Raw genomic sequence first — 13,543 nt, forward strand, 5'->3', positions numbered from 1 at the left:
AATTCCAATTATTTGAAGGGCGAAAAAACAGATAGCATTTATGATGAAAGCCGCTAATTTGAATAAACCTATGAAAATGCCGTCTCAAAAGCTGATTACTTCGGTAGAATCTATTGATAAGCCCGAAAAAAGCAAGGTAAAATAATTTAAAACGAACATATCGTTTAAATTGAGCGCCCCGTCACATGTCTTCCCCTTCCACGGCATTCATTTTCTGGCGTTTTATCCGTTCCGTGATCTTCTATGTTCAAGATATCGCCATTTTGGTGTGTTGTATTTGTAATTAGTAAAAGATTTTCAAATGATAAAGTTAAGGATATATATAAATAACTAGTTTGGTGTTAACTTTGTGCATTTACCTGTTAGTAATAGATTTGTTTTATTTTAAAGATAAAAAACTTAGTAATTATGGACGATAAAGCTTCGTGTAAAGAACTGGATCAGTGGATAGAACAGTTAAATGATTGCAAGCAATTAACAGAAAATCAAGTGAAAACACTATGTGATAAGGTAAGTTATACAGTAATTATAAATTATATTACATATAAGGACAAAATTTATTTTTTTTTTCTAAATTTCTTTATATCGTATTACTCATCAATGTAGTTATCAAAAGTACACAACCTAGTTCTGACTGCTCGGTTTTATAGTTTAAGATTATGGATTATTTTTAGATCAAATTTCATCCGGTATCCGATGTTGTTATAGTTTATGCATGTTTCTATATTTTAAGTCAATTTCTGGGCAATTCTTTATCTTACTAATAATTATTTCTGATATTTTCATTAATATTAATATGTCTTATTTACGAGGTTTTATACTAATTAGATATAACGTTTTTATTGAAATTATTGACTTTTGAATATATTTTTAATAGATGGGCATTAAAAAACTTATTTGTTCTTTTTATTTTATTTTATAGAATTTCTAAAATTTATTATTTCACAAAAATATCGAAAATTGTTATATCATATAAAAATGTAATTGACTGATATTTATAGACGCTGTTTTTGTTCAAAATAGGCTAGAAACATAATAAAACAACACAAAATATAATTTTATTCTATACTATACTAAGACATTTTCATAATCATAGAAAATAGTGGTGAAAATGGGGTGTGGATAATAATTTTTTATCTGAAGGGGCTGAAAAAGGGATTTGGTTCAATTTGTACTGAAAACTACCCTTAGTAGGGGAAAAGTGAACTATAACAGGTGAGATTCGAAATATTTGTTATGGTACAAATGAAGTACTGCTTAGTAAAAGAGTTAGAAGAAAATCATAGAAAAAGTTGTGGTATTGCAAGACAAGAACAAATAGATATTTCTTATGGTACAAATGAGCTACCACTTGATAAGAGACTAGAAGAAACGGTTAAAATTAGAAAATTGAGGAAAAGAATGGAAAATTTCTAAATATTCTAAATAAAAATTTGTAACCACGTCAACATTTAAAAGGGGAAAATGAAGCTGCAAGACAGGAACAAATAAAAATCGTACAAATGAACTACCTGTCGATAAGAGACCAGGAGAAATGGTAAAAATTAGAAAATTGAGAAAAAGAATGGAAAATTTCCAAATATCAACAAAAAGCAAACCGGTATCCTTGAGTAGGAAGCTACAAGCATGTAGGATCAAAATTTGTAACCACATCAACCCTTATATGGGAAAAATGAGGCTGTAAGACAGGAACAGTACAAATGAACTACTGGCATGAAGATACATGTTTATGACTACAAAATTTAAAAACAAAGCAATGAAAATCGATAAGATGAACAAGAGGAATGGAAATATGAAAAATGTTATTTTGTCTTATTACTATGCTCTAAAGTTTTCTCCTGATTGATATAATCATAAAAATAAGTGGAAATGTGGTTGTTTTCCCCCTAATTGTTGTTAAACATAAAGGGTAACTTGAAAATGTTAACCAATCACTATATATTTATTTCTTATAGTTTTAGAGTTGTTTTTTGTATTAATTTTTAGGCTAAAGAAATATTATCTAAAGAATCAAATGTACAAGAAGTAAAATGTCCTGTAACAGTCTGCGGAGACGTCCATGGACAATTCCATGATTTGATGGAATTGTTCAGGATAGGCGGTAGAAGTCCGGATACAAATTACCTATTTATGGGTGATTATGTTGATCGTGGATATTATTCCGTTGAGACTGTCACTCTATTGGTAGCACTAAAAGTCAGGTATAGAAATTTTCACGTTTTAATTGATATTTAGGCGAGTTATAGTCCATTCACCCTCGGTATAAATATAACATAACCTAACCATTTTTTTTTCCGTACATCGATTTTTATATGAAAATTCGGTATTAAATTTGTTTCCATCGCAAGTTTATGCACGATGTGTTCTTCCTGCTGTTTACAGGTGAAAACTACCCATTCTAATGAAAACGAAGAAATTAACATTTCTTGAGTTGAATATCGCTTTTATGTATGAAATAAACATTAACCAGTAAGAGTTATGTTTCAAATGCAACTTATAATTTTTTCCCAACAAATTAACCCTTGGAAAATCCATCCTTAACCTTGATTTTGAAGAAAACATTAATTTTTACAATTTAATATATTTTTTAGGAGTATTTATAATAAATATTATATTTTTTATAGGTTATCAGGTAGTTTATGATTTATTTGCAAAGTTTTATTCTTTAAAAACCGCCCCTAATTGTATAAAATTGCAAAAATAATACAAACAAGGTTTTTTGTGCATTAAAATTGTTTCTAACTGTTAAGTAGATATATAAACATGTTTATAATATAATTTTTGAACTTTGAGGTATTTACCACTTCCAAGTGGATTTTCATGATAATCCGTGTTATTTCGAAGAATTTCTATCAAATACTATTGATGATCAGACTTTTAACCGTATGGTACATTTGAACTACTACTATCAATAATTATCATTAATTATTGATAGCATTAATTTTTTTCCTTATATTTTTATATTTGTAGGTACAAAGAGAGAATTACAATATTAAGAGGTAACCATGAATCGAGACAAATTACTCAAGTGTATGGTTTCTACGATGAGTGTTTGAGGAAGTACGGTAACGCCAATGTTTGGAAATTCTTCACGGATCTGTTTGATTATTTACCTTTAACTGCTCTCGTTGATAGTCAAATTTTCTGTTTGCACGGTGGATTGAGCCCCAGCATCGACACTTTGGACCACATTAGAGCCCTAGACCGCTTACAGGAAGTATGTCATCATATAATCACCATAATAATTTTTTTTGAACAATTTCTGAACGTTTATGGCGTAGAAGTGGATAATTGTTTCCCAAATATGTTTTATTGATTGTTTCGAGGTGGTATTGTGGATACAAATAAATCTTATCGATTTCTAATTCCCATTATTGCATAGGATAATGTTATCAATGTTTTTATCTTTTTTTTCTTCCAATGACTAAAATTTATTGAAAATGTCAAAGATGAATCATTAAAAAAATATACACTATGTTATTTTTTTTGATAAAGTTCAAATTCAATTTTTAATTCGAACATATTATTAACAGCGTTTAATCGATATCCCATCTGTAAATGGAAAGAAACAAATATATTTTGAATGATTTTTTTCAATAGTTATGGGGAAATAGATATGGAAAATGGAAAGTAGTTCAAATGTCACGATATATGTTATAAAACAACTGGATCAAATATAAAATGCACTAGAAAAACAAAAAGTAGCTCAAATGTCACTGTATATGTTATTAAAATATGTATAAAATGTTTGACAAGTTAGAAAAGAAAAAAGTAGTTCAAATGTCACGATATATGTTCTAAAACAACTAAATCAAATATATTATGGACTATAAAAACAAAAAGTAGTTCAAATGTCACAGTATATTTTATAAAATATATATGCAATGTTTGACACGTTGGAAAATGATTAAGTAGTTCAAATATCACGGTATATGCTATAAAAAAAGTATACAATGTTTGATAGGGTATAAAACCTTTAAAGTAGTACAATTGTTACAGAATGAAGCTATTGTACATTGCACCTACTTTTTTAACGAATATCATAGTATTTGAACTACTTTTCAATTTCCTAGTCTCATTATAATGGGTGACGTGATATTTGAACAACCTTTCACTTTTCTAGATTCATATATTTTCTTAATTAGAAATATCACGACATTTGAACTACTTCTTACTTTTCTATTCTCTTATACTTTCTTTATTAGAGTTATTGAGACATTTGAACTACTTTTCACTTTTCTATCCTTTTATAGTTTCTTTGTAAGAGACTTATTTACAGTTGAAGTACTTTCAACTTTTCCAGCTTCGCTCATTTTCTATATAAAGGGATATTGTGATATTTGAACTACATTTCACTTTTCTATCCGCTTAGACTACTTAGCCTCTTATACTTTCTTTGTAAAAGATATTGTGACAATTGAACTACTTTCGACTTTTCTGGCTTCGCGCATTTTCTTTATAAGAGATTGTGACATTTGAACTACTTTTCTAGCTTCTGGTACTTTATATGTAAGATGTATTGTGACATTTGAACTACTTTTGATTTTTCTAGCTCCATATATTTTCTTTATTAGAGGTGTTGTGACATTTAAACTACTATTAATTATTCCGATCAATTCTTCTCGTTTTTTTTTTGTTCTTTTTTATGAAATTGATGTTTATTCGTAAAATTTTGTTGTACAGGTACCACACGAAGGTCCTATGTGCGATCTCCTGTGGTCCGACCCCGACGATCGCGGAGGTTGGGGTATTTCCCCGAGAGGCGCCGGTTACACTTTTGGTCAAGATATATCGGAAAGTTTCAATCACAGCAACGGTCTCACTTTGGTATCGAGAGCGCACCAGCTGGTAATGGAAGGATACAATTGGTGTCACGATCGAAACGTCGTCACCATCTTCAGCGCGCCGAATTATTGCTACAGGTGCGGGAACCAAGCCGCCATTATGGAATTAGACGACGCTCTTAAATATTCGTTGTAAGTATTATTACGGTTTAACTTACTTACTCACCTTCGTCCCCTCGAAAATTTACATTTTTGTTCTTTCTACTTCCTAAGTCTCGTCGAAACTTTCTATTTATGTTCTCTCTACTTCATAAGTCTCGTCGAAACTTTCTATTTTTGTTCTTTCTACTTTTTACGTCCCCTTGGATCTTTCATTTTTTGTTCAATCTATTCTAAATTTTTCCATTTTAATTTGATAAAAGGTTTTTGAATACAGAAAATTTTTGTTTTTTGCAGCTTACAGTTCGATCCGGCACCGAGACGTGGCGAACCGCATGTTACGCGTAGAACTCCAGACTATTTCCTTTAAATACACTTATTAATATTGTTTTTTTCTTTTTTTTTTATTTTTTTTCCGAACGCAATGTATCATTCAACCACAAAAAAGGAAGCATAGTTTTTATTAAAAAAAAAATATTTCGATGGCGTTACCTTACGTATACATATATTTTTTTTATTATTTTGTCCATTTTTTTTTGATAACGGTTAATAAATTCGCCGAAGATTCGTACGATTATTTACCCCTTAGACCGAACCTATTTTTATTTGAATCGTTATCAAGTTTTTGAAAATCGAAAAAAAAAGTTAGCGCCAAAATCGCCAGGATTTTTATACGAGGGGGTAAAGAGAATTGAGAACGTCGTTTACATTTTTCCCCGCCCTGTATATTGAATTTAACGTAAAAAAATTCGTAGTGTTTTAAAATGTACTTCTAATTGTTAATTTTTGATAATATTGAATATCCACAGTTTTTCAAGCTCTTTTTACACTTGGTACTCCGAAATTACCACTTTTTACACCATGAACACCATTAGTACCGAAAATTCCAGTATTTTGTGTAAACGCCTGATCAAACTTTATATGGAGTCGTCTCAATTATTATTGAATTAATAATTTGGAATACTCACAGTTTTTCAAAGCTCTATTGCAATTGGTATTCCGTGAAAAGCGTCTTTTACACATTAAGAACACCATTCGTACTCAAAAATTTCTGTGTACAAGTTTACGAGAATTCATTTGGAGTCGTTTTATATATATTTTACGATAATTTTGACTATACAACGTTTTTAACATATCTTTTTACACTTGGTAATCCAAAATGTCTACTTTTTACACGTTAGGAATGCCATCAGCACTTTTTTTACATAAAACACTACAATTAATTTCTATTCGTTTTATAGAATGATTCAAGACAATTTCGACTATCCCTTTTTGATTTGCAAATGGTATACCAAGACAAAAATCATTTACACATTAAGAATACCATTTGAACTTTTTTATGTAAATAAAATCCTATAAAAATTCTTATATTCAATGTTTTAAAGCAATTTCAAAGATTTTCGTTTTTTCACTTACATTTGGTATTCCAAGATTACCACTTTTCATATATCAAGAACACCATACTTGTTCTTATATGTTATTTATCCACATAAAACACGAGAATATTGAATGTTTTTACAGTTTAAGCGAAAATAAACTTTTTTTACACATCAGGAATACCATTTGTAATAATAAAGCTCATTTTATACTTATCTTGAGTACCATTTCTACCTTCACATCTTATTATTTCACATAAAACACAACAATGTAGAGGAAACAATGTTTTTATACTCTGTAATCCGAAATAAACATTTTTTACATAACTGGAATACCATTTGTGCTATATAAGCTTGTTTTTACATATTTGAAGCAGCTTTTCTACATTTATACGTTATTTAATCACGTACAACACAACAATTTTGAATGCCCTAGATGGTAATCCAATATAAACTTTTTTTACACATTTGGAATATCATTGGCACTTTTTTTTAGATATAACACTACAGTAAATAATTTGATTCATTTCTGTGTAATTATAATATTAACAAATTTAGATTCAATTTTTACAGATAAATATCGATTTTCATCTCAAACGACAAAAAAATGATTTTAATTTTAAAAAAATTGTAAAAACCCAAAAAATTTTTGTATGATTTTATGGGAAAAAACGACGTTTCGGGTTGATTCTTTTTGCGCCGTTAGTGGAAAAAAATTATTAAAAAAAAATAAAACAATGTTAAATATTCTAAGGTATTTTAATGCATGAAATTAGTGTATACTCGATGCTTACTGAATAATATTTAAAAAAAAGGCATTTGTTTAATTAATATGTTTTTTTAGTGCGTGCAACACCTGTTTTTTAGGGGGGTACCATCATTTGATAAACAAAATCATAACCCCCCCCCCCACCAATACCAAAATGCACAATTCAAATGAGGGTACCCCTTTTATTTATATATATATAAAATAGAATATACAAAAATGTACAAAATTATGCGACATTCTCGGTTACGTCAACTGTCATCGTTTGACGTATGACAGGTGTAGTATTGACTAGTGGTGAAATTGACGTTGTGATTTTGAACGTTTAGGTTATTATCACATAGAAGAAGAAAATTGAGAATGTCGACGTTGTTTTTTTATTTAGTGTTGCCGTTTGTGTACCAATTCGGTGTCCATATTTTTTTGTCGTATATTGATAATAGCGTAAACTAAACTTGAGGGGATAGTCAATGTAGCCAAAATTTTTTTCCTGTCAAAAAAAGTCGTTTAAAAATATCGATTTTATGAATCAATGTTTTTTTTATTCTAACGTTTATTCACTTTTTCGCACTTCCTCGTATATTTTTTGACGTTCATGTTTTTTGTTTTTTACACATTTTCTAAAAAATTTTGAGTAAAAAACGTCATTTGAAAATATCGATTTTATGAATCAATGTTCTTTTTACTGTGTCTATGATACGATTCAAATGTTTGTTTTTTTTATTGCCCTTCTCCAATTGAATTCACGTTTTTTTAAATCTTTTTTTGTACTTTAACTAATTTTGACATTTAAATGTCGATTTTACAAATCTGTGCTTTCTAATGTGCTTATATTTGATTTAAATATTAGTTCTCTGATTAAATGCCCTTATTCACTTGATTTATTGTCTCTTTTTAGTGTTTAAGCTACAATTGACATTTAAATTTCGATTTTACAAATCAATGTGCTTTCTACTGTACTTATATTTGATTCAAATGTATGTTTTTTATTAAGTATTTCGTTTTCAATTCATTCTGCTTTTTTTCACCTTCTTTTGTGTTCGAGCTAATTTTGACATTTAAATGTCACTTTTATGCATCAATGTGCTTTTTATTGTGCCCATATTTGATTCAAATATTTCTTTTTTGAATCAATCCTCGAATTTATTGAATCAATTTGCGTTTTTCACATTATTTTCTTTCTTGAATCATATTTTGTCATTTAAATGTCGATTTTATGCATCAATGTGCTTTTTATTGTGCCCATATTTGATTCAATTAGCTTTTTTACATTATTTTCTTTCTGATCATATTTTGACATTTAAATGTCGATTTTATAAACAAATGTACTTCTTCCTATGTCCATATTTGATTTAAATGTTTGTTTTTTTTTAATACAATCTTTATTTTGCCTCTACTTGTGTTTTCTTCTACTTATTTTTGTTTTTGATCCATATTTCGACATTTAAATGTCGTTTTTCCAAAGTCTTCGTTTCAAAACTAACATTTGACATTTTCAGATTTGATGTTCTTTTTTATTCAATTTACTCCAGTATATATATATCTCCTTTTTCAAGTAAATTTTGACATTTAAATGTCATTGTTCTTCTTTTTTGATTCTTCCATTTCTTATTCTATTTTCAAGTATTTATAGAAATTCAAATCAATGACGCTTATATTTGACTTGAATGTTCGTTTTGCTTTAAATCTTCTTCTTTTTCGATTTATTCTTCTTTTTTAGTAAATTTCGACATAAAAATGACGATTTTTCGAATATACTTTTTTGTATCTAAAAAATTCCAATTCAGATTTTCGAACATTCGAAATGTTCTCTTAAATCGAAAAAAAATCGATTTTTTCCATAAAATGTTGTCTACATTGATTATTTTGTCACTTTGACAGAATGTCGATTTATTTTCATTCAACCACGTCATTATTTTAAAAACGGAACCGGAAATTAACGTTTTAGCGATATTCGAACGTCAAAATGACAGTTTGAAAAAATCGACGCTCGGATATCGAATAAACGACAAAATATTATTTCATTTTTCAAATTTTTTTTAAAGACTGCTCATATGGCCGTTCAGTAAATAAAAAATATTTCTAACTTGGTGTCAAACTTTATTTACCTCAAAACAATTCAAAAAAATCGAAAAAAAAATCAAAAATCGTCGTCGCTGCCTACCAACCTACCGGAAGGAGCTCTCCTATCACCGGAAGCGATCTCCATACCCAACGAATCATCCGATTGCATTAATTCCGGCTCGTCCCTATCGATAAACAAATCATCGGATTCCGTATCGGAACTAAAATCGATTGACGATCGATTATCGATCAAAGGTGGCGGCTGAGTTCTTCTATCGCTCGTAGTACCGCGCGTTTTTTTCTCCTCCTCTTCTTTTTCTAAAAAAATATCATTCTCGTCCGTTTCCTCCAACGGTATCGTCTGTATTTGGGGTAGGGTTATTTGGAGTTGTTTCTCCAATTGCGCTGTTTCCGATTCGGCGAATTGTTTTTCTAATTGATTCAGGCAGCGTAAACGTATAGAATATCGGACGAAAAGTTCTTCCAGTTCTTTTTCCAGAGCCGTAAACTCGTCGAGAAATGCTGGTCTGAAAGAATTTAAGGTAAGGAAAAATTTCGTATTGGGGGGGGACCAATTTGCGTGAAAATTTATGAAAAAATGACTGAAAGTTCCGATTTTCCCTGAAAAAAAATTGAACATAGCAAACATTTATTTACGTAATTATACTAAATTTCGTTTTTATTTATAATTTTCATAACTTTTTGGAAATTTAGAGAAAAAACTGAGTGAAATAATTAATTATTTCAATAAAAATTTGATTAAAAACATTCTAATTAGTCAAATATCTCACTTTTAATCATAAAATTACGTCGTTTGGAACTTTCCATGAAGAAAAAGTAAACGTGACAACATAGCAAATATATATTTACAAAATAATTATGCTAAACTTTGTTTTTATTCATATTTTTTTAAACTATAGCGTCTTATTTTTTGAAATTCTATAATTTTTTTATTAATTCCATCAAAATTATTACGTAAACTTGAATTGCATCGATATGGCAGTTTTTTTTTAATTTATTTCGAATTTCTGATCTTCCCTAAAAAAAAAATCGAACCTGACAACGTAGCAAATATTTTATTTATATTAATTAGACCTCTCAATTTTTCTTCAAATATGGCGTCAATAAACAAATGAAGTTATTACGAGATACTATATTTAAACATGTTAAATCTCTGTATAACTATATATAATTATTTTTTATAAAGTTAACTTTTTGTTTAAAAAAAGCAAATTGGGAGAATAAATAGATTTATAAACATACCATTGACGCACATTCCAATTTGACTATATCACTATCTTAAAATATTCACTCAGCATATTTATAACATTATAAAATGTAATTAACTCGAAAAAAAACACCAAGAACACACAATGAAACTTCATTCTTAGAGCATACAATTACAGGTTAATTCTACTTTGTTGTAGAAAATTACGAAATATGTGAAAGAAGTAACGATCTTGCACGACTACTCACGATTCCCTTAGACGCTTTTAATGACTTGAAAAGAATCGATGCTTTTCGATTATTTTACAATTTTAATTGTTTTAACAATAATCAGAAATGTTTTTGTTTTCTTTTGAAAAAATCCATTATTAATACCTAAGAAAGAACAAACTGAAATGTTTTATTTCAATAATTGATAATGCATAAATTTAAATTTATGAGAAATTGTGAACGAATCGATAACCCCCACTGATTGACTTTCATACTAAGAGATGTTACGTCACTTTCCTTTTGCCAGTGAAAATAGTAGTAGCAGCATAAACGCCATATTGAATCACGTGGTTGGAATATCCTATTTGTTAAATAAAACACAGTGTTGCCATGTTTTATTATATGAACCACGAATAAATATTTATATTTACACCAAAAAATATATATTAATAATAATTTAATTAAAAAAAAATGGTAAAAATCTCATTATATAATTTATATTTTAATATAAAAAAGCGACTTACCTAACTTTTTTTAATGCTTGTAATCTTTTTTCATATCTACCAATTTCGACGTTTCGTTTTTCAATTTTAGAATCGAGACTAGCTTCAGTCGCAGCTACATTTTCGATAAGTTGTTTAGTTTCTTCTACCTCTACGTTTATCAATTTTATAGCTTCCCTTATACCGGACTCTACTTCTGATAATTCAAATTGACGCGCGATACTTTTATGGCGCGCCACCTAAGAAACGAAACATCAAATACTCCAATCAAGTAAACCAGTGACGTACACTAGAAGTCCGAAAAACTTTCATTTTATCATCATTTAAACACCCTGTAGAACTAAATATATCACCTGATATAATCATTTAAGTAGATTTTTCCAGAATAATATACAATATATAAACGAACCCCAATACGCCATTGTGTTAAAATAAACCGGGAAAGTGTAATGTCATAAGTTAGTAACAAGATGTAGTTTATGTGATTTATTTTTAACATTAATTTTAGTTAAAAAAAGTGATTGTGTTAGTTTTTTAGTGTTTTTTGGAAAAATAGAAGTTTAAATCTATACAAGAACATGTAAAAGTAAGTATATTTATTTATATATAAATAGTTGAGGGAAAATGAGAAGTGAGGTTAAGAAGTGAAAATTTGTGTTTGTAATTCGATTTGTTGTGATTATAATCGTTAAATGAATATAAATAGATAAAATAACTAAATAATATAACGAAAATAAATAAATATACACTCAAAAACGTAAGAAATAATATAAAAAAAATTATGGCGATAAACATGTTACAGTTCGAGATTCAGTACTTTCCCAGTATATTTTCGATAAGTTATAAAAAAAATTTATTATTACTTTTAAATCAACTTCTTTGGTCAACAAATTATATAAATTTGAACCAGTTTTAGTAACTTCTCCAGCTAATTGCCTCGAGAATTTCAACTCGCTAATCTGTAATATGAAATTAATATAAATAGATAATTTTCTATGAAAAAATGACGATATACTTTATCGGTGATATCAAATTCTCTCAAATCTAAAATATTCTCATCGATTTGATCGTCGTCTTCCCGTTCCAAATTACTCAAAAGCGCCTCGTGCAATATCGAAGTTATTTTTAGCAATTCCTTAATGACATAACCGTCTGCTTGGTATAACCTCTTCGTATTTAACCTAATATTCCCCTTTATAGCCTAAAAAATATATATACTTCTCGATATACGGTGCGATTGAAAAACAACTTACTCGGTGATAAATACACAGATTTATTTTATGCGAAATATTACCATAAATTCCGCTACGTTTCGTATTAATTTAACTCTATCATCTTCGGTATCGATTCCGGGAGGTATATTCGTATCCGGATCGAATCTTTTTGAAAGCCACAACAACAAATCGGCCACCAATGGAAAATTGGGCGACCTAAAGCTTTCCATTGATATTAAATTTGGGTAACCTAATACCCTGAGGGTTTCTATCAGGTCTAAAAGTAGATAAAATTAATTTTAAGTACACCGGTATATAAAAAATGAAAATATTTATATATTTAGTTTAATTATAAACTTAATTTTGAAAATATACAAGCTTATCTTTCGTATTACGTAACGAAACTACAAATAGAATGTTGCTTATTAAATTTCGATATCAAAAACAAAAATTAAAAAAAAAACTTACTGCGAATATCTCTGTAAGACATTTTTATATTATTTGATGTAACTGAAATGAAAACGGTTGCTAGGTAACGAATAATGAGTATAATACGATGTTGCCAAATCGAATATTTTATAATACAGTCAGTTACGATATTGAAATAATATTTGTTAGATTGAATTTCGGAAAAATTAGCGTTCAAAAACATATTGTCGATTTCAATCTAGTCGCGCCAAATAAAAATATCTTCTTTTTTAACATTCAGTAGTAGATGTAAAAGTTTTCACGTCATAAAATGCACAACCGTTATGTCTTATTGTTTATCTATGTTTATCATGACCACAGAACTAATAATTGTAAATCTTCTAGTATTTTTGACACAAAACACTAAATTCATAATATCGCGAATGTTTGTTTATCATAATAAATAGTCCAGGCAAATTCGTTTAAAAAAAGATGTTTTAAAATAATAAATATGTTTTTTTTATTTTAAGAAAAAACTGCTCCTATGACCTTTAATGTATGAAAGAAGTTGTGGATATTGGAAAAATCCATTAAACTAGAGGTTTGTCGTTAATTTTCGGCAACTATTTACGTCACAAATTAAAAAAAATGTTTAAATTCAAGTTTTTTCGATTATTTCCAATAAAAAATAGTTTATAATAGTTATTAATTGAAATTTTCCAGATTTAAATAGGTCTTTTCAAATGTTTTTCGATACAGATATTTTCTAAAATAATGTGGTTACTGAACTTTATTTTAAAAAGTTTCGTCTCTCTAGATGGCGTTCAGATTC

General features: G+C 28.5%; 3 protein-coding genes across 5 annotated transcripts in view; 2 read left to right on the top strand and 1 right to left on the bottom strand.

Annotated features, from left to right (window-relative positions):
- Positions 1–9,171, top strand: LOC130896133 (serine/threonine-protein phosphatase 2A catalytic subunit beta isoform). Its single transcript, XM_057803945.1, has 6 exons — positions 1–136; positions 391–510; positions 1,987–2,201; positions 2,971–3,217; positions 4,684–4,976; positions 5,241–9,171. Exons 1-6 carry the CDS (start codon positions 41–43, stop codon positions 5,311–5,313), a joined length of 1,044 nt encoding a protein of 347 aa, XP_057659928.1. The 5' UTR covers positions 1–40; the 3' UTR covers positions 5,314–9,171.
- Positions 9,165–13,543, bottom strand: part of LOC130896131 (clusterin-associated protein 1) — a 7,453-nt gene continuing 3,074 nt past the window's right edge. The window contains exons 1-6 of one of the 2 annotated variants that reach the window (XM_057803940.1): positions 12,772–12,823; positions 12,384–12,580; positions 12,105–12,290; positions 11,953–12,048; positions 11,111–11,328; positions 9,165–9,676 (exon numbers count right to left, since the gene is read on the bottom strand). In XM_057803940.1, coding sequence (XP_057659923.1) covers positions 9,226–9,676; positions 11,111–11,328; positions 11,953–12,048; positions 12,105–12,290; positions 12,384–12,580; positions 12,772–12,793 — 1,170 coding nt within the window. In that variant the 5' untranslated portion in view covers positions 12,794–12,823 and the 3' untranslated portion in view covers positions 9,165–9,225. Of the gene's footprint in view, positions 9,677–11,110; positions 11,329–11,952; positions 12,049–12,104; positions 12,291–12,383; positions 12,581–12,771; positions 12,824–13,543 lie in introns of those variants that run through there. The other variant, XM_057803941.1, reaches the window with a different exon arrangement.
- Positions 11,346–13,543, top strand: part of LOC130896128 (galactokinase-like) — a 15,500-nt gene continuing 13,302 nt past the window's right edge. The window contains exon 1 of one of the 2 annotated variants that reach the window (XM_057803936.1): positions 11,346–11,675. The gene's annotated coding sequence lies outside the window, so the exon portion shown is untranslated. The remainder of the gene's footprint in view (positions 11,676–13,543) is intronic. The other variant, XM_057803932.1, reaches the window with a different exon arrangement.

This window comes from Diorhabda carinulata, chromosome 7 (assembly GCF_026250575.1).
Source record: "Diorhabda carinulata isolate Delta chromosome 7, icDioCari1.1, whole genome shotgun sequence".
Taxonomy (NCBI): Eukaryota; Metazoa; Arthropoda; class Insecta; order Coleoptera; family Chrysomelidae; genus Diorhabda; species Diorhabda carinulata.

Bases quoted from the DNA above. Each gene is read 5' to 3' on its own strand.
- LOC130896133 (XM_057803945.1), top strand. From the start codon at position 41: ATGATGAAAGCCGCTAATTTGAATAAACCTATGAAAATGCCGTCTCAA. The intron at 137-390 runs GTAAAATAATTT...TTTATTTTAAAG, and splicing joins ATAAGCCCGAAAAAAGCAAG to ATAAAAAACTTAGTAATTAT. The intron at 3,218-4,683 runs GTATGTCATCAT...TTTGTTGTACAG, and splicing joins CCCTAGACCGCTTACAGGAA to GTACCACACGAAGGTCCTAT.